At 35.5% G+C, this 21,284-nt stretch overlaps 1 protein-coding gene across 1 annotated transcript; it reads left to right on the top strand.

Moving 5' to 3' along the window:
• Positions 1-3,025: 3,025 nt before the first annotated feature.
• LOC131150818 (eukaryotic translation initiation factor 2 subunit gamma-like) lies at positions 3,026-19,620 on the top strand. The gene is made up of 9 exons (XM_058101817.1): positions 3,026-3,327; positions 8,457-8,573; positions 8,719-8,780; positions 10,413-10,525; positions 10,612-10,714; positions 17,207-17,434; positions 17,594-17,812; positions 18,409-18,669; positions 19,024-19,620. The coding sequence occupies exons 2-9, from the start codon at positions 8,468-8,470 to the stop codon at positions 19,333-19,335; spliced, it is 1,404 nt and encodes a 467-aa protein (XP_057957800.1). The 5' UTR covers positions 3,026-3,327; positions 8,457-8,467; the 3' UTR covers positions 19,336-19,620.
• Positions 19,621-21,284: the final 1,664 nt, after the last annotated feature.

Consider the following 21,284-nt stretch of genomic DNA (forward strand, 5'->3'; position numbering starts at 1 on the left):
TGTTGGGGAGGTATGCTCAGTAGGGAGATTGTGTGTGTAAAGTTCCTACTGATGCCGTTGGGGAGGTATGCTCAGCATGGAAATATGTGGTGAAGTTCCTACTGATACCGTTGGGGAGATATGCTTAGTATGGAAATTGTGTTGTGAGGGTCCTACTGATGCCGTTGGGGTGGTATGCTCAATATGAAAATCGTGAATGTGTTGAGAGTAGGAATTATGTGATCTATTGTATTATGTAAAGTACATAAATGTGAATTTATGTATACATAGATATGTAATGAGTTAGAATGGAAAATGATTATGAGAAATAAAATAGTGTGTGTTTTATAAAATAAATAATTGAGGCGAAACAAAACTCTTCACTTAAGGGTTAACTAAGTAAGGTGAGTGCCCTGATAGGTATCAGGTGTGGTCGTACCTGACTGCATAACCTGTTAGGGTAGAGGGAAGCTACCTGTATGGGCGGGTAATCTTCCCTATTCTCAGGAACTTCGCGGGTAAATATGTGATGGAAATCATTGAATCTAAGAAATGGTTTAAAGCTTATAAAAACTAGCTTGTGTTGTATATCTATATGAATATGAGAATATGTTTATCAGTGTATTTTTCTCAGATGAAATGTTGAATTGAAAAGTAAACTGTGTTATAACTGAACTCATATGACCACATACTGTAAATAATTTATTCATTTTTACTAAGATGTGTGTCACTCAAATTATCTAAATTTTTCAGGGAACAAGGATAGTCTAGGTGATAGAGTTTCGTGACCATAGGGAGTTGAGACCCTAACACACAAGGCGAGTTTTTGGACTAGGGGAGTTGTAGTTCCCCTAGAGTTATTTTTTGGGTATGTGATGGGTATGTACATATATGTATGTTGATACTCTAGGTATTGTATTCTGACTGATATGTATATATTGTCTTCCGCTGTTAGGTTATATAATGAAATAACTTTTAACCCGGTACCCAATGCGGGTCAAGTTATATGAATGGTAATAAGGTGGTTGATGTGGCAGATTTATGGATGTTGTTGATGACGAGTGAATATTTATTTATTATTGTTAAAAAAAAAATTGTACGAAAATCAGGGCATCACAGATAAACTTAAACATAAATAATAAAAAAATATAAACATGATTCGCAAATAGGTTAAGACACAGATATCTTGCTCTCTTTAAAGATATTCAAGCTATCTGAAATTTTGACTTAGTTCAGAACTAGTGCCGTAGAACTCCTAAATACTTATCTCCTTAGGATACAACAGTCCAATTTTAAAATCATATGACTCTGTCCAATTATGCACAAACAGAAGAGTCCAAAGTTCCATAAATATATATATAAACTCTCTAGACTTGAAATAAGGATGACATGATGAGAATGATGTGAAGAAATTGGTGTATGGTGCCAATGTCTTATGAGTCTATTTATAGGCACAAAATGACCTTACATTCTCCATGCATTTAATAAATAAGATGCATATATATATTAAATAGGTATATACCTAAATTTAAGGTATACTCACATAATTAATCTTATGAATTTATGAAATACATGAATGAATGATCTAATTAAACGTAGATACATAACCCATTCCAAGGTACATGTTCTTTTCAAAGATAATTAATAAAATAGTAATATTAACATATACTAACAAAATCATTTCTTCCATTTCATTTTAAGTGTTAGGGTTGTCTATCTCGAAAGTAAGAGGATTAGAGAATCCTTCGTTTTAAGGATCTCAACTTTCAATTAAATGGGTCAAACCAAATTAAATAAATGATTTTAGGGTTAAATTGATTTAGTTTGATTTGAAATTTCTATTTTTCAGTTAGTTTGAAATATTTAAAGATTCACAAATCAATTGAACAAAAATTGATTGTTTTTCCTTAATGAAAAACCTTCGAATTAAAAATAGTTTCATATGAAACAAGCACACTTTTAGGCTATGGTCTAATACAATTTTGTTGAAACCAATAATTGAACGAAAATATATCAACTAACATTTACTGAAATGTAATTATTGATTTTCTATTTGCTTACAATTTATTTGTATCAAGAATTTCGTCTTAGAAAAAAAAATATTTTTCATCATATTTTCTTTTCATACATATCAAATATTATTCAAAATAAAATTTTATTCTAATATAATTAATAATTAATAAAAATCAAATGTTAATTGTGTGTTAAATCAAGTAATATCCACCCCAATCTTAAACTGATTTTCATATTGTCCTGTATTGTCTAAATTGGTTTTAACTTTGGATTTAATTTGACTTTGCTTCCAAAAAGTTTGAAATCATCCTTAATACCTTCTTCTAACTTATATTTGAAAAATGTTTTAAATATATATATTAATGTTGTTAAACTCAACTATACTAAGTGGCTTGGAATGCAATGATCAATATTAAAATTTTTTTTAAAAAAAAAACAATAAAAATAATAATATCGAGTGCAAACTTATGAATATGCATTTAATCCAATCAATTCCACGAGTTCACCAAGGCCTATTAAATTCGACCGAATTGCATGCATTTTTACCATATCATGATATGGCTTAAAGTTCGACTCACTAGCTAGGAGGGGCGGAGATTAATAATATTGATATTTTAAACATTCTCTCGAGCATAGCTCAAGTGGGTATTAAAAATTATTCTAAACTTTAGGTTGGACAGTAAAATTAAATCCTTTAACTCATCTGAGATGAAACGTGACAATTTGATAATTAATTTTAAATTAAGATCAGCATTGTTTGATTTGTAATTTCAAGCAAGACATTATAAAAATAAATTTTAAGACATTTGGTAAGTAAGAATCAAAACTATGAATTGATTCTTGATACTATAACAAAAGTTTGGCATTTCATTTCTAATGCTAATACATATTAATTTAATTCTGATTCTTATTTTCATTTCAACTATCTCTCAAATACTACTAAATATTAAAAATCACTCTCAAACTTGAAGGGGCAAAATAAAATTAACCCTTATAAAATATATAATATTTTATTATTTTATTTTTGGATTTTATGTTTTAATTTTTATTATTGGTGAAAATGAAAAATACATAGCATTTGCAGGCGAGAGGACCAAGCCCTTCGTTCGAAAGCCCTAGCCAGTAGCCAGTAGCCTCCGTTCAAAAGGAGGAGCATCTCGTCCTGTTCCTCTTCTCCGGCCGTCGCAAGTACTTTCCTCATCTCCTCTGGTCGCCGTCGTCGCAGACCCTATCTTTCTCTGGTCTATCGCCTGAAGTCTTTGCTTCTCAAACTTCCGCCGCCGGCTCCACAGCAAGTGCTCTACTCCATATTCGCTTCATCGTTACTCCATTAAGGTCCGTATCTCTAATATACTTGAAAGTTTTCATATCATGCGCACACATCTCTAGTACCCTCGAAAATTTTTGTGTCTTTATTTTTGGGCTATATCGAGGTTGTATTTGTCCTAGTCTTTGTCAAATGAATATAAACTTTTTAGTCCTGTTCCGATTGGTAATATTGTGTTAGTAGTTTAGATCTTTATTGAGAAGAATGTAGATATACTTCTGATTGCTTTTGTTGCTCGTGGAAGATTTGTATGGTGAATAAAAGAATTTGTGTTTCTGTTGACTAAAGAGTACTGTTCACGTGTGCATTAAGCTGGGGTTTTTTGGGTATGTGGATCATTGGATTTTGTGCTGGTTGTTCTAATCTTTTTTGAGCAGAATTTAGAAATTTATTTTGATTTTTTTTTTGTTTTTTTGTGGAAGATCTGTCAGATGAATAAAGGATTTTAATTTTGCGTTTTCATGTTGAGTGCTGTTTGCATGTGCAGTAACCTGGGATTTCTAGGTATGTGGATCAGATGTTTGAGAATTCATCAATTTTTGTTAATTCAAGAAAGGAGCCTGAATTCATGTACTGGAAAAGTTACTGCATTGGGGATAAAATGTAGCATGTCAATCTATAATGGCGTAAAATGATACAAAGTCTGGTTAAGAAATTGTGTAACCAAGTTAACCAAATTTTGATGACAAATAAAATTTATAACTGAAATTTTCAGCTAATTCTATTAATGTACCAAATCAAGCCATGCAAAAACTGAAATATCACCCTTGCTTCAAGCCATCGCTAATCTCTCTCATTCTCTGTCTCTTGCTGACGGCTGCTCTCCACCGCTTTGGTGCTATACTGAAAAAGTTACTGCATTGCGGCTAAAATTGAGCATGTCAATCTATAATGGCGTAAAATGATACAAAGCTTGGTTAAGAAATTGTGTAACCAAGTTAACCAAATTTTGATGACAAGAAAAATTTATAACTGAAAATTTCAGCTAATTCTATTAATGTACCAAATCAACCATGCAAAAACTGAAATATCACCCTTGCTTCAAGCCATCGCTAATCTCTCTCATGCTCTGTCTCTTGCTGATGGCTGCTCTCCCCTGCTGCTGCTTCCATTGTTTAAACCCTTCTCATTCGCTCAGGGAACTTATTGAAAACTTGAGTCCTCAACGAATTTTTTTGAGTCTTTGAAAAAGTTTTTTAAAATTAAGATTTGTCATTCAGTCTTTACTGCCACTTCGGAAGAAATTTGTTTGAGTCCTGCAATTGGAAGATGGGAAGCTTTACTGCTCTAAACCAGATTGCAATTTTCTCTGCACTGCGAGGTCATCTGCAATATGTTTTCCTTGAAGAGATAGGTCCATTGTTCAGCTTGCATGAGTTAACATCTGAAAAAATTCAACAAACTTTGTAGGGTACTATTTATCAAGTGCACTAGAAGTTTATGAGAATTCCAACAATTTCTAAATTATTTAAATTTACGTCTCAACTATGGTAAAAGTCCCTTGAAACTGAATTTGAAAAGCCCAGAAAACAAAACAAGCAGTTTGTTGCAATTGAACTTTAATGCAGAGATCCGAGTCATGAACATAACTGAAGCTTGAAAAGACATGAACTGCAAATGGTTGTGCATACTCCTTTTCAGTAAGCCTGAATAATAAATTTTAGCCTTCTTTCCATAACCTAGAGGTGAAAATGTGGAGCAGCAAGACATTGCACAGAATCCTAGTAATGGAAGATCAGTTTTTGGGAGTGCAAAACCATCCAAATTGGTTGGTTTGGTTTGAATTGGGTGGTTTCCGTTGTTAATATATAGTTCTGTTGGCTGGGTTCAATGAATTTTTTTGGCCAAGCTCACAAATTGCACGCCCTTACTTTCAACTTCTATCTGAAGGAAAAGAACAAGAAAAAAGTCCTCAGTTGAGTTGATTGAAAGAGAGGGTAACGAGTTACTGCCCCTTCCCACCACAAAATGAAGAAAATCATCTCTAGAAGACAGCATTTGGCATCTATATGTGTCCTGAAAATGTCCCAGACGTCTCCAGAGGTGTATTCATGATGTGTATATTTTTCAATACCTGTTAGGCATTCAACCTATGTGTTGGTGTCTGACAAGATATTAAGGAGTTTTGGATATCGATGCTTCCCGGCTGATTCACGGCCTACTATCCAGCTTAAACCTCAGCCTCTTGAACCAACCCCTTTTAAAATTTAAACATAAATTTTAGAACCCAGCTTTGCAAAATTTTCATAATCACTGTTTCATATTATGAAAGGAGTAAATGAGGGTCATAGAGCACAGGCAGAGCGTGTAACGTAGCTTGAAAGAACTTGGATTGAAAGAACCTGGATTAAAATTGTTCATGGACCAGGCTTGGCATACAAATGATAATTTTCAGGCCTGCTGCTGGGCCTGATTATAGGCCTGATGAGAATTTTCTTATAATTGTATGCTGGGCTGGCTTCAGCCTGTTCAATTCTGGTCCTTGAGTACCCCATGGCCACAAGCTGTTGCTAGCATCATAAAGAAATTGCATGAGCATTGCTATCCAAAAAACAAAAAAAGAAGAAGAAGAAATTGCATGGGCACTGATATCCTTAGTCTTCCTTGTGCGGTCACGCTTCTCTGTGTTTCTCTGCTTCTTCACAAACTCTCTCACAACCCCTCTCAATCTCACCCCATAAATCAGCGAGTTCATTCCTGCACTCTATTATTAACCTTTCAACTCGCAATTGCCTTTTATGTTTGATGTTTATTTTTCATTTAGAATCTTTTGGTTGTTTGTTAACCTTTCAATTCTCAATTTCCTTTTTTTGTTTTCACTTCCTGTTTCATTTAGGTTTAAGGTCAGATTAAGTTTAAGTTGTGGCTGAGCTTGATTTGAGTGCTTAGGGCTTTCGGAAACTTTAGAATAAATGGATCTGATGCTTATTCAGTGACTTTTATCTTGCACAAGTTGAACACACCTTTTGTTGGTCTAGTAAAAACTAGGGGTGAGCAAACAGTCGGTTCGGTTAAATTCGGGTAATTAACCGAATTAACCGAAAAATTCGGTTAATATAAACCATTAACCGAACCGACCGAATTGACGAAAGACACCGAACCGACCCCGACCGAATTGCCCATTCGGGTAATTCGGTTAACCGATTTTAACCGAAATCATTTAAAATTAATTGTTAGAAATATAATACAATTATAAATTTTTTTTAAAACCAAATCTAACTTAATTAAATACCTTATTTATTAATTTTATTAATGAAAATAATATTTTACCATAGAACAAAGAATCCAAATAGGTTAATTAAACTCCTTAATGTACTTACATAAGCAAAATTTATATTCATAAATTATATTTAAAATCTAATTAATTAGTAATTCGGTTAATTCGGTTAACCGAAATTTTTTTTACCCTTAACCGAACCGAAACCGATTAACCGAAATTTTGCAAAATTATAACCGAACCGACCGAACCGGGATTTTTACCCGAACCGAACTGACCAATTTCGGCCGGTTAATTCGGTTAATTCGGTTTTCACCGAATTTTGCTCACCCCTAGTAAAAACATTTAAAATTTTTTGCTTTTGCTTCATTGTATAGCTAACATCATGATTTTCTCTGGTTATTTTTATTAAGTTCTTATGTCATATATGGTTCTTGAATTGGAATTTGGGTTGGTATCAAATGAAATAAATTAATGAATGAAGAACATGTTGGAAATTAAAGAGAAGTTCTAAAGCTTCTCGAAATGCCTCTCTTTTGATTATATAATTTTATCCTTACTCTAAATGGTTCCTCTTCCTAATAGGTGTCTTTTAAGGTTATTTACTTTCATAACATTGTTTTTATGATTTTTTTTTAAAGAGTTGGTGTTTGTATGCTAAACACAACTTAACAACTCTGACTCCTTGATTCTTTTTTTTTTTTCCCCTTGTCATCCTTTCCTTTGTTAGTTTTTACATTATCATCTTGGGCTATTTTAGGGCTGCAAATGAGCCAAGCTGAGCCAAGCTTTAGCATGTTTGGAATCGGCTTGGTAGAGGGAAAACTTTGCTCGAGCTCGAGCTCGAGCTCAGCTTGGTTTGAGCTCGGCTTGGAATTGAAATTATTTGCTAGGGCTCAGCTCATTTACGTGCTTATGCTCGGGCTCGGGCTCAGCTCATTCTTTTAATTTTTTTGATTCTTTAAGCTCTATGTGTAGGTGTAGCATGCAGCTTGCCGGGTTTGGTCCTTGGGCCTTAGCCTTTGGATTGGGCTTGGTCAACTTATAATGATAAGCACATAGCCCACTCCAAACTTTATTTTGACCCTTTTAATGAGCCCATACTGAGCCTCTTAATGAGCCTAATGAACAAGCCTAGTCGAGCTTCTAATCGAGCTGCTCATGAGCCAAAAAAGCCTAAGAATTGAGCTTGGGAACCACTTATTTAGATAATAAATGAGCTTGAACGAGCTCTTACCGAGCTGGGTTCCCGAGCAGCACATGAGCAGCTTGGTTCGTTTGCAGCCCTAGGCTATTTGCCTCATCTCTTTGTTGATAGGTTGATAGAGCAAGATTGTTGCAAGCAAAATTGGGTTTGGTCTTGGAGACAGAGTTTGCCTGCACCAATCGCTTGTGTGGCAATACCGTCCTTAGGACAGGGTTTTTCTGTGACTCTTAGGTCAGCTTGTACTATTTTAATTTAACGTTATGTTTATTTATATATATACTGTTGATTTTACTGTACATAAAATACGCACAGATGAATCTCCACTGTTTTTGTAGAAATAGTGTGACCTATTGTATTGCAGTAGATCCCTCTCTCATGCACCAGACATATAGTTAGTTCTTGGCACAGCGCGATGTGTAGGGTCATTCTTTTGCTTCTTTTGGGGTACCAGTGGGACATTGATTGGTGCAGTGCATGGTTTTTAAGTCTTATGTACATGGATCAGGACTGCATGTCTTGTGACATGCTATAAATACAAACATGTAATTTTTAGGTACTTAAGCAATTGGTGTTATTGTTTATCTCAAGTTCCTAATTTTTTCCATGGCATTTGATGATCCCCCCTCTCTCTGCCCCTTCTCTAATCAGAACTTTTGATATTTACGCAAAATACATCGATTCCCTCTTTGAAATTTGTGAATAAATCCCTTCAGGAGCAGGAAAAATGTCTCGAAAAGGGTTAATGGAGCAGGACTTAAAGAAGTTGGATGTGACAAAATTACATCCTTTGTCCCCTGAAGTTATTTCCCGTCAGGCAACAATTAATATTGGTAAGTTTTATGCTTACTAAATGAAGTGCTTGAGTTTCCCTAAGTGGATGAGTTATGAATGACTCAAAATTTTCCTGGGTTGTGAGATGGGAGCTCTTAACCCATGGATTCAAGCTGGTGAATCTGAGCTACTATTTTGTTTCAGGCACTATTGGTCATGTGGCCCATGGCAAGTCAACAGTTGTAAAAGCTATATCTGGTGTTCAGGTGATGAATCATTGTCCTATGATCTTATCTAGTTCTGCTACTGCTTGTTATTTCTAATGAGTTATTGTACATTGTTGATGTTTTGCACATGGACTAGTTTGTTCTTGTACTATTTCCCCATATATTAAGTTGATTCTTTAAATTCAAATCAAATACTCAACAAATATGAGCACAACTGATCTTTATGCATTGCGTAATATTACATTGGTGTTGGGGGGAGGGTTGATGGATTATCATGAATTGATTAGGTGATTTGAGTCCCTAAATGGATGCTGGTTTTGATATATCAAATTTTATTTTGAATAATAATGTGAGATTTAAAAGGATTGTACCACTGAATGCTACAAAATCAAATGATACTTTAGATAAAATATCCCTATTTATGACTTTATGTTAATATTGTCTGTGAACTTTCTGTTTCAAAAATGGGATGTTTCCTTTTAAGTGAGACAGTTGAGCATGAAAACTTCCTCATTAGCATGGCTCAAGCCTACTCCCAATGTGGTTGGATATAAAATGTTCATTAAAATAAAGGGGCGGGGGATTGTAAATCAGGACAGTTTTATAGTTTCATGTCAAGTGAAAATGCAAGAAAAACATCCACATTTGTTTTTTCTGTTTTTCATGTTGGATGCATAGTTCTAAAAAAATCAATCTGTAATGACCATTACATAATGGTATTGGTGGGTTTTGAGACTGTTACTGGGGCGATGTCTCAAAGGTTCTCTGATTCACCATGTTCAGCCATTTACGGACTGTTATAGGCTGTTATGGGCCATTACAATGTTAGGTTGGGTTGTTTTAGTTATTAATTTTTTTAATATAAAAAATTGATTTTTGGGTTTATTTTACTTCTATTATGCATTTTTTTTTTAAATAGCTAGTGTTCAAATAGCCCAACTTTTTCTCTCATTAAATTACATATGTTCGTATGTAATTTTTTTTTGTCTTTTTAAAATATTTTTCTTCCACCAAATTGGAGATAAAAACATAAGTTCTATTGCTATGCATTTTTGTTCTTGATTTTCATATGAACATTCTGTATTTTATTTTTTGGATAACAAAGATTCCACTAAAGACTAGAAAATTACAAAAAATGGCATTCTATTTTTATATTTCTTCATATTTATGATTTCTTAGCTTAAACTTCACTTGCAATCAATGAGTAGTGAAAATGTAGCAAATACATGCTTCTTCTTGCCAATTGCAGCCAAAGCAACCCAGATAACATCCAATACTTAGTATACGTTTTATTTACATTGATTAATATTTACTAAAAATCATTTAAAGCATTAGTATTTAGGATACTGGGATCGAAGCATGTGAATTTATATGTTTTTAACAAGTTTGCTAATGCAAAAATTGAATTCGCTGATGTGGTGTCTGTGACTTGTTACATAATGTCTGTGATGGCCTCCAAGGCCTGCAACTGTTATGCTGCGACTGTTACTGTTACTGTTATGCAGGCCGTTACTGTTATTTAAAACCGTGGTTGCATGTTATGTGTGACAATATTTGCTTGATCAATAAAAATGGGATGAAATAAGGCTAGTGTAGCATGGCAATCTTTTGAATTGGTATCATAATTTATGTGCAGTAAAGTAGCCCTATACTGATCACCATTTAATGCAGACTGTACGTTTTAAAAATGAGCTGGAGCGTAACATTACAATTAAGCTTGGATATGCCAATGCAAAGATATATAAATGTGAAGATGAGCGTTGCCCTCGACCCATGTGCTACAAGTAGGTTGCTCTTTAAGAAATTGTACAACATATGGTTATGTATTAAACTCAGCCATTTAATTGTTGTGTTCCCAATGTTTTATTAGGGCCTATGGAAGTGGAAAGGAAGATAGTCCTTTGTGTGATGTACCTGGGTTTGAAAACTGCAGAATGAAATTGTTGAGACATGTATCTTTCGTTGATTGCCCAGTAAGTGCCTAATATTTCCTTTGCAATTCTTTAGAGATTTCAAATATGCATAATTTATGTATTTTTTGGGGGTTTTTCCATTTTTTGCGGTGTTTTTTTTGGGGGGGGGGGGGGGGTGGGGACTACAAAGGTGGGGATATCATCGCTCTCATGGGCTTTTAGATGTATTACTGTCACAGTTCCACATCGGATGTGTACTAGGGAGATCTCGGGCTTATAGGGATGGTTTGAGCTTCAACTATGTGGCAGCTTTTATGGGACAGATCCATGAGGTCAGTGAGCCAGAGTGGACAATACTTCACTAGAGTTGGACCCAAGACCGTTACAATTACCATTGCCCCCTCCTAATGCTTTCTTTGGTTGTAGACGAGCAAAGATAAGAGAAAAGAAACTTATGAGAGAAGAGAATAGAAAAGAAATGGAGTTAGGGCCAGTTTATTAAGGAAAACCATTTTCTGGTGCCCTTTATAGTTCTGATCTTGTTCTCCAGTTTTCTATTGCCGTCTACCACTCAAATGGATTAGTGGCACAGATAAACGCATTTTGTAGCTTTATATAATACCACAGATATCAAAATATAACCTACCAAACAAAGTAAAACACAAGTCTGCCCTCTAATTAAAAGGAAATCATAATTACAAATTCTGTAATAAAATAACCAAATCCTAACTTGTCCGTGGTATCATTAAATAGTTTATCCCAAACATTTTCACTTGTAGTGTAAAAAGTAACAAGGAACTTGGTGTAATGCAACAGCTCTTTTCCTTTAGCATATGAGTTCACCAATGAATAAAGAACAGATTAATCAAATGTCTTTTGTCAGCTTGTTATATGTAAGTAAAATAATCGCGTAAATAATTAACGTATACTTAGCACCAGTTGTCTAACTTTAATAGGAGCTCAGCCCCACGACTATTTTGGATTTGCAATGGTTTTTCTAACCATACTCATTTGCCTTGTGATATATCCACCTCAAAGCTAACCCGTGGCACGGCCAATCTCATCATGAACTTTCCATTTCTCTTCACTGTATGTCATGATAAATTGTCAGCTCCATCATCCATTTTAATGAAATTGTGCAAAGTACAACATGCTATAGGTATGAAAATTTTTTGTTATAGCCTTATAGGGTAATTTGGTGTAGGCTTCAAAATCTAAAATTTACCTTTCAGCACACAAAATGCTCTCAGTTACATTGTGCAACAATGAGTGCCTATCGTTGAATAACTCATATTTCCTTCTAATTTGCCTCTCCTTGAAATTCACTTAAATGATACTGCTCTCTATGATATGGAGCCTAAAAAGCAGGAATGTTTGGGTATCAACTATCAAGGAACTCACGGGAATTATTAGCTGTACCTTCCCATAAAGTGTCTGCGAAAGTGAATATCATGTCTTGGGAACAGGCAGGCATGACATTTTTTGTGTGATGAAGTGATGACTTTCTTCCTTGACAAATTCATTGCTAGATGCAGGAGACCAAGCTCCATCAATTGCTCCTATGGATTTCTGCAAGAAGTAATATGACATTCATCAAATGCATAAAAAAATTCACATTCAAAAGCTAATACCAGATATTTAATTTTAAATTGCCTCTTCTAGCCATGGATGCCATTTAGGATTATTCAAATTTCAGGTTGTGCATATGATCTTTATTCATGGGCTTAATCAAATTAGTTTCAGTGCCCAATGCTGCTAATGCTCTTATTACCACTTCAAACCACCAATGATCTGTACCAAGGGAATGTTGGACAGACTGCTAAAAACCCTTTTGTTTTACTCCCATGGCATAAAATTCCCTTTCTATTGCTATATCTTCCTCCACCCTGACAAATCTGGAGTCCTGCAGCAAACCCTCATCTTTAATTTATCAAATATTTCTGAACACGTGTAGTTTCATATGAAGGCCTTCATAGCATATTGTAGGCTTGTAGCTAAATATGGCGAGACCTCAAGATTATAATTTCTTTCCACTAAGCATGGAAGTCGTACACAGGGTCCTTTACAATTTACAAACAAATTTTCACATTCCATTAGAAATCTAACAACCAAAATATCCAGAATGGTGAAATAAAATTTTTAGCCAGACTCCACTACATATGCCGTGCATGGTCAATTATAAGAAAAATAAGCGTAAGTATGGAATGACGACTAATAAGGAAACAATAACTACAATTATGAACAAAACTAATTCAGAAGAATAGTAACCATGTCCAAATTAGGTTCATCCAACAATTATCCACTATCACAGGCATTGCTCCATTTGCTTTCCTTTTCAATCTCTTTTTTTTTTTTTTTCCTTTATCCGTCTCTAAGACTGACTGACAGAACAATTTTGTGATTCTTCAACAAAAAAATCCCCTGCAGAATCTCTTTTTATGAGTTTGCAACTCTGCTGCTATGAGTTCTATTGATTATATTCTATTGAACAAGAAAACTCTTCTTATCTGGCCCCTTCCACCCCTCTGATCAATGCTTGTGGACCTTCATATCTTCAGTCTTATTACATCCTTGTTGCCCGTGGATGAACAAACCACCTCTGAATGCAATCCACTACAGATTCAATTCTCAGCTTCCCCTTCTACAGGAAGGTGCTGCTCCACATGAATTCTTACACCCTTATCATTTTCCACAGGAAGCTCTTTCACCAACCTGACAGGATAAGAAAAATTCCCAGCTAACCTGCTTCCCTGACCCCCCCACCCCCCCTCTTCTGTAAGAGACATCTTCCCACCATTAGAAACTTTTTGGGTAGATCTTTAAGCTTCATGACCCACATCCGGACTCTTATTATACATTTGATTAGATTCATAGGCCAACCTTAAAACCTATTGGACTCTAAAATTAACGTAATGAACCTTGGGCCTGTTCATTTAAATGGCCCAATTGATCTTCCTTTATTTCCATAACGTGGCCCGGGTCTGAACCTGCTATAGCCTGTTCTTGGGCTTGTTTATAATGTTGGTCCGGTGCTTGTTTATGATATTGGCCCAGATTAGAACCCACTATCTGGCCCAAGTCCAAGATAACCACCAGACATCCAGGCCTGTTCCTTCCAACCTTCATTGCTCTATCTTCCACTTGAGAAATCCTAGCCACCTCGCACCCTAGCTTTCCCAGCTGAAACTGTAGCTACTTCTGCATCACTGCCACCCTCAAATTCTGAGGATCAATGAAAGAAGATGAATGTTCACATGTCACGATCTGCGTTGCACTCCCACAAAGATAACAAAATTGCTTGCTTCTGTCATGAGTCATGATCTTGCTCCACAAATCTGCATTCTTCTGGACTCCTTTATAGACCTCACCTTTGCGGGTGTTGTTGGCCTTCCCACTTGAAACTCCTTATCCATCACTACAAATTCCCAAATAAAACCTCGCCACCCCTCTCCTTTGGTCTCATGAGGAACAACAATTGAAAAAATATCCCTTCCATCCCAACTCAATCACCAAAACCTTCCTCATCTTTGTCAAACAAATAGAAAGCCAACAACCTTCATGCTTCCAACCTTCATGCTTTGGAAACCTCTTCCTAATCTTTAAAAAACCAACAACATCCACTCTAGAAACCTTTTCTCTGATGGTGAAGACAACCTAACCCACCGATTTTGCTTAGGGTTATGCTCAAGTACGAAAAGAAATTCAACTCTTTCCTATGGTATCCAGTCTCAAATCAAAGGTCTTCCCTACAATCTGGACTGATCTTTTTCAGTCTCGTTCCTTCATGGTCTACAATCGTGATCTGAGGCTTGATCTAATAACATGTTGCCAACCTCAAAATCTGACTGGAGTGAAAGTCAACAATTATTTGCAGTAGTACTCCCTACAGGGTAACTTCTCAAAATTGTTTTAAGGGTGTTTTCCAGTACTTTTGAGTGGGTTTCTCCATTTCTTTCCAACTCTCTGATTTTTTTTTTTCGGGGGGGGGGGGGAGGGGGCGTGTGGCTTTCTCTTCCATTCCCCCCTCCCCCCCCACCCTCTGTTTATCTTCCTTTCTTTTCCTTTCTCTACCCTATGTCAACCAAATGAGAGAAACAAAGCAAAATCCATTTGTTTTCTATTCTCTTCTCTCCGCTTCTCTCCAACCAAATGGAGTATAAGTCCGGAAGAAACTTTACTAATGCTGTGTGGGAGTGTTTGGGCCAATGGAACACTCAAACCTGGATTTCAGAGGCTCAAACCATGGAAACTGCATCTCCAAATGGAAATAAAAGTTTCATACGATATGCCCTCACAGACGCTAATGTGATGTGGGAACCTGTTTATTAAGGGATAATAATATGGTATATTGATTTTGTCAGGGGGGATCTTACGCCTATGTTTTATTTTACCTTTTGAATTTAGAAATGCAATAAATAAACACTAAGTTTTACTTTATTATTTGGACACTTGCAAAATTCATTTCATTGGGTGGACTCTTGTTGTCGATGTCAAGTTTTCAGTAAAAGTTGTGACTGATTTGGAGCCATTAGTTGAAGCTGCTTTTTTTTTTTGGTGGGTGTGCCATACTGTATCCTTGTAGGCATGAAAACAAAAATAGTTGGTTGATCCTAATTTGTTGTTAGGAGAAGCATTTTACATTAAGGTTGCATTTTGGAGCATGAGTTTTGTGCCTAGGATTTGGATTTGCAATGATTAGGACAAAACTCAGTACAATTTTGTGTTGCATTTTGTCCAAATCCACACAAATCCAAATCCAAGGCCTGACCTCTATTCAAAGTTTTGCCTAAACAAGGACACATGTAATTTGGGTATTTTGTGCTAAGGACTGAAGCAAATGATAATATTTGCTAGGTTCTTTCTCCTAGTTGGAAATTCTCTCTTAATTCAGCATGGAATCATATTAGAACAAAAAATCCAATGGTTAGCTGGCATAAAACCATATTGTTTAGCTCGAACATTCCAATGCATTCTTTTATTAGTTGGCTTGCAACTCTTAATAGATTGATCACTTTGGAGAAGCTTCAAACGTAGGGGAAAATTCAATCTTCTACTTGTCTGCTTTATGGGAATGCCATGGAAGCTCGGAATCATTTGTTTCTCAGCTGTGAGATCTCAAAAAGAATTTACTCCAAAGCATTCTTGCCCATGGAATTGCAAAGACATGGTACAAACTGGAATATAAAGATTTATCAGATATTTCCTTATTAATTGCTAAAATGAAGGATAAAAATCTTCTGTTGAATGCTGTCATATATCACATATGGAAAGCTCGTGCTCTATTTCATGAAAATATAAAAATAATTGTTGATAGGACTGTTGTGGAATTAAGATTATGAGTCTTACGATGAAATTATGGGAAATGGTAACTGAACATAGAATAAGACTAGAAATGAGAATTTTTGAAAATCAATTTGGTTTTATGCCGGAAGATCAACAGTAGAAGCTATTTATTTTTTAAGAAGTTTGATGGAAAAGTTTAGGGAGAAGAAAAGGGACTTGCATGTGGTTTTCATTAACTTAGAGAAAGCTTTTGATAGAGTACCTAGGGAAGTTCTTTGATGGGTCTTAGAAAAGAAGGGGGTTTGCAATAGATATATTGAGGTCATTAAGGATATGTATGATAGAGTAGTGACTAGTGCTAGGATTGTAGGAGGGGAATCTAGAGATATTTTTTTTATCACAATAGGTGTACATCAAGGTTCTACTTTGAGTTTTTATCTTTTTTATTTAAGTGATTGATGAAATTACTAGGAATATTCAAAATGAGATCCTTTGGTTTATGTTGTCTATAGATAATATCGTGTTGATTAATGATAGTAGGAGCAGAGTGGAATCTAAGCTAAAACTTTGGAGAGCCACAATGGAGTATAAAAGATTTAGGATAAGTAGGAATAAGACAAAATATATGAAATGCAATTTCAGTAATGTGAGGAGTAGTAATGGAGAGAAGATTAAACTTGATAATCAAGAAATTAATAGCACTAATAGATTTAGATATCTTGGATCTATTATGCAAGCGAAAGGGGAAATTGAAGAAGATGTAGTACATAGAACTAAAACAAGTTGAGTAAAATGGAGGAGTGCATCAGGTGTGGTGTGATTGTAGAATACGCTTAAAATTAAATGAAAGTTTTATAAGATGACTATAAGTCTGACTTTGCTTTATAGTTTAGAATGTTAGACAACAAAGAAATAACATGTACAAAAAGTAAAAATTGTTGAAATGTGAATGTTAAGGTGGATGAGTGTTGAGTAGTATAACATTAAAAGATAAAGTTAAAAATGAGTCTGTACACAATAATTTAGGCATAGCACTGATTGAAGACAAGATAAGGGAGGGGAGTCTTAGATGATTTGGCCATTTGAAATGCAGGTCTAGTAGAGCACCTGTGAGGAGGAGTGAGTTAGTTATTGTTTCTAGTATGAAAAATGGTAGGGGTAGGCCTAAAATTTCAGAGAATCTATCATCGATTGATGTAGTGTTATTTTCCTGTCTCCATATTTGAAGTCTGGTTTATTTGATTTTTACTGTTCTTCATATTCCTACAGGGGCATGATATTCTCATGGCCACTATGCTTAATGGAGCTGCAATCATGGATGGAGCGTTACTTCTTATTGCTGCCAATGAGAGCTGCCCTCAGCCTCAGACTTCTGAGCATCTGGCGGCTGTTGAAATAATGCGCCTCCAGCATATAATAATCCTTCAAAATAAAGTTGATCTTATTCAAGAAAATGTTGCCATCAACCAGCATGAAGCAATTCAAAATTTTATTAAGGTTGGTTGCCTTGGATTGATTCTGGTGCGAATTTATATCTTCGATTATCATATCATTATGCTGATTTTGATTGCTGACTATTAATTCTGGTGCAAATTTAACTTCTGTTTTAATAAACTCATTCTGCTAATTTCGGTCACTGATCCTTTTCCCTGTTAGAAAACTGTCGCTGATGGGGCGCCAGTGATACCAATTTCTGCTCAGCTGAAGTATAATATTGATGTTGTCTGTGAATATATTGTGAAAAAAATCCCAATTCCAGAGAGGAATTTTGTATCGCCCCCAAATATGATTGTTATCCGGTCTTTTGATGTCAATAAGCCTGGGTTCGAGGTTGATGAGATTAGAGGCGGTGTCGCTGGTGGGAGCATCCTCAGAGTATGTTTTTTCCTTATTACTTTAGAGAATGTGTGAAGCACTTGTTTGCATGCTTTTGACACAAATATTTGCATGATTTTTTTTGTAGGAGGTTTTTCAATTTTAGTCATCCATAGACTAGTATTCAGTATTAGTTTTTCCTGATCTGAAGAAAACTGTTATATTAGGCTTTATATCTGGCAAATTTCAAGGCTTCTTAGGCAGAATATGATCTGTTTTACTGGTTTTGAGGGCACTAAGAAATGTGAGTGGATTTGCTTGCCTCTGTGTGTGTGGCTTGAAAGGATGGAAATTCTGTCAAGGCACTCCAATTTGGGAAAATTTTACTGTGTCCTTTTTAAGGTTTATCATTTCTTTTCCTTCCACTATCATTTTTACAACTGCACGCCTAAGTTATTCGCAAATTCATGAAAAAATAAAAATCCTGTTAGTGGAGACATGCTGGATGTGGGAGGATTGATTTTCATTGCTACCTGACCATATAGAAAGCTTCAATAATTCATCTGAATAAGCAAAGCTGCAGTTTTCTTATATGAATGAGGTACTTTAAATTTCTACTATAATGAGGGTTATATTTGATGATGTTCCTTGTGCAGGGTGTTTTGAGGGTAGATCAATTCATTGAGGTCCGTCCTGGTATTGTAGTGAAGGACGAGAATGGCAACATAAAATGCACTCCTATATATTCCAGAATAGTTTCACTGTATGCTGAACAAAATGAGCTGCAATTTGCTGTGCCGGGGGGTCTGATAGGGGTTGGGACAACCATGGACCCCACTTTGACCCGTGCTGATAAGTTAGTTGGTCAGGTTCTTGGGGAGGTTGGATCACTTCCTGATGTTTTTGTCGAGCTTGAGGTAAGCAACTGGACCTTCTAGATGTTTCTTACCTGCCTTCGAGCGAAGTCTCTCATTTTTGCACTCAAAACTGTGCAGGATGTGCACTTTCTGGAAAATGATCACTGAAATATTTTTGTGCATAATTTTTGCGGAAACTGGAAGAAGAGTTTGCTCCTCATGCAGGCCTCCTTAAATAAATTATAGACATTGTTTTTGTTACTTATGGTTTAATTTTTTTTCCCCTCCTGTTTCCCCACATAGTAACAGCTCTCTGCTGGAAATTTCACATCATCAATGCTGTAGAGAACATTATAGAGTGGGATGATCAAGCATTCAGTACAATGCTGAACATTCTGCTCTCCAAATGTGCAGGTGAACTTCTTCTTACTGCGACGGTTGCTGGGTGTGAGGACCAAGGGCACAGAGAGGCAGGGAAAGGTCTCAAAGCTAGCCAAAGGAGAGATTTTAATGTTGAACATCGGGTCCATGTCAACTGGGGCTCGGGTTATTGCTGTGAAGAACGATCTGGCAAAGCTGCAACTCACATCTCCGGTGTGCACGAGCAGAGGAGAGAAAATTGCCCTCAGCCGCCGAGTTGAGAAGCACTGGCGTCTCATTGGGTGGGGGCAGATTCAAGCAGGAGTCACCCTTGATGTCCCACCCATGCCCCTTTTGAGTGAATAGGACGAACAGGTGAAAACTTAAGTGAGAAAAGGCAAAACAGCAACAGGGAACTAGCGAACAAAAAAAAAAATGTGGGAAGGCAGAGAACTGCTAGGAACAATTTTTGTCAGGTGGAGAAGAAAGAGAGCATGTTTTGACTGCTTAAATTGTTTTTTTTAATGCTTAGTTGTTCTTTTTTACCACATTGGGAGTATTGTTTGTACCTAGTGCTCTAGCAGATTCTTTACCTGCCTTTTTGTGTGTTGAACTTGGGTTATTCATGAGCTGATGAGTTGTTTTGGCAAATTGCTGAGAAGCCGGCACATTGCAAACTGTGAAATGATTGTTGTCGAATACTGTATCATTACAGTTTGATCTGATTTTCTCCATCTCTAGTCAAAGGGTCTTTTTTTCTTCCGTTAAAGGTGGTCTGATCTGATCTGATAGAGACAATGAGGCTTTATAGTTTTGTATAATAGTGTCCTTTGGGGCAAACATCTGCTTCCAAATGCTCTCGAAGATTAGAACACCATATCGACTGGCTGTGAGCTGGCCACTCTACAACAATGGAATGGCAAATCTTTGGAAGCTCTCTCTCTCTCTCTCTCTCTCTCTCTCTCTAGGAGGAGAAAAAGAAAGGATGGGGTGGATGCCTTGATGGGTTTTGCATTAATAGGGGATTTGGATTTGTACGAGGGAAAGCAATGAAGCTGATTAAGCTCAAGGGCTTTATATTGGCTTTTCCAAAGCCAAATTTGGTCTTAAAACTCACTCTTACTAAAATACAGTTACAAAGCAATCAAACATGGCTTCCAAGAACTTCATTATTCAACCTAGCTCGGCTCGATTGCTTGTGTGTTTTAGTGTAATGGATTAAAAAATCTTGTTTATTTGGGGCAAAACAGGTAAAACCAAATCATAAATATTTATATTTTTTATATCTCACAAAACAAAGTTTTTAAAATACACATGCATCTCATCAAACATCAATAATAATTGTCATAAAAAACATTCTCTTATTCGAAAAAAAAAAAACAAAAATTATACTCAATGGATGCTATGGAAGCCATTGAAGAGGCTGAATAATATTATTCTCTATTTACAATTCTTTGCTTGCATCTGTTTTTACGAGTCTTCTAAGATATTTTGGTATTGAGTAAAAAATTTAAATTATTTAACGAGTTATTTGAATTGGATATGTAGTCCTTGTTAAAATAGAAATTATATTACAACGAGTTCCATTAGTAAATTAACATGTGCAAAGAACATGTTCATGTGTTTTATGAACTATATAATTTATTTATATTAATTGTGAAAAAAATGATGGACGTGTTTTGTAAGAAGTAAAATATCAAAAAATAATAAAAAAATGTTCACACAATTATTATTATTTTTTTATTTGATTTTTTTTCCCTAAATTATCTATTGTTTAAAAATTTTAACTAAATTATGAATTGTAGAAGAAATATAGGAGAGGACATGAACAACTCTCTCAAATGTCCTTAAAAAAAAAAAAGATAAGTAGGATTGTGAAATACTTTCAAGACAATATTAAATAGAATTGACATATGATCTTCTAAATTGCTGTCTTATGTTGGTAGGCTATAGTTAGTGAAGTTGGTCTTACAGAGTATCCAAAGTTATTGGTCCTCAGCTATAAATTTGCCTATAACCTATCTATGTTATAAACGAATTAGAAAGAAGGAAATGATTGGAATACTTGTAAAGTCAAATGAAAGGATACATGCTTACCTTGTGATGAAGGTGGACTGGATTTAAAATCTTTGGTAGATTGGAACATTGATATAACAATTGTGTTTCTCTAAGCAATTCTTGTGATCGATTTGGATGCATTCATATAAAAGCAAAGGAAGAAATTTTTGGGAAATTGTTGAATCTTCAAATGATTCTTGGCTTTTGAGGAGATTTTTTTTTTTTTTAATGACCTGAAGCTGGAACTTAGGCAAACC

The sequence above is a fragment of the Malania oleifera genome, chromosome 3 (assembly GCF_029873635.1).
Source record: "Malania oleifera isolate guangnan ecotype guangnan chromosome 3, ASM2987363v1, whole genome shotgun sequence".
NCBI classification, from domain to species: Eukaryota; Viridiplantae; Streptophyta; class Magnoliopsida; order Santalales; family Ximeniaceae; genus Malania; species Malania oleifera.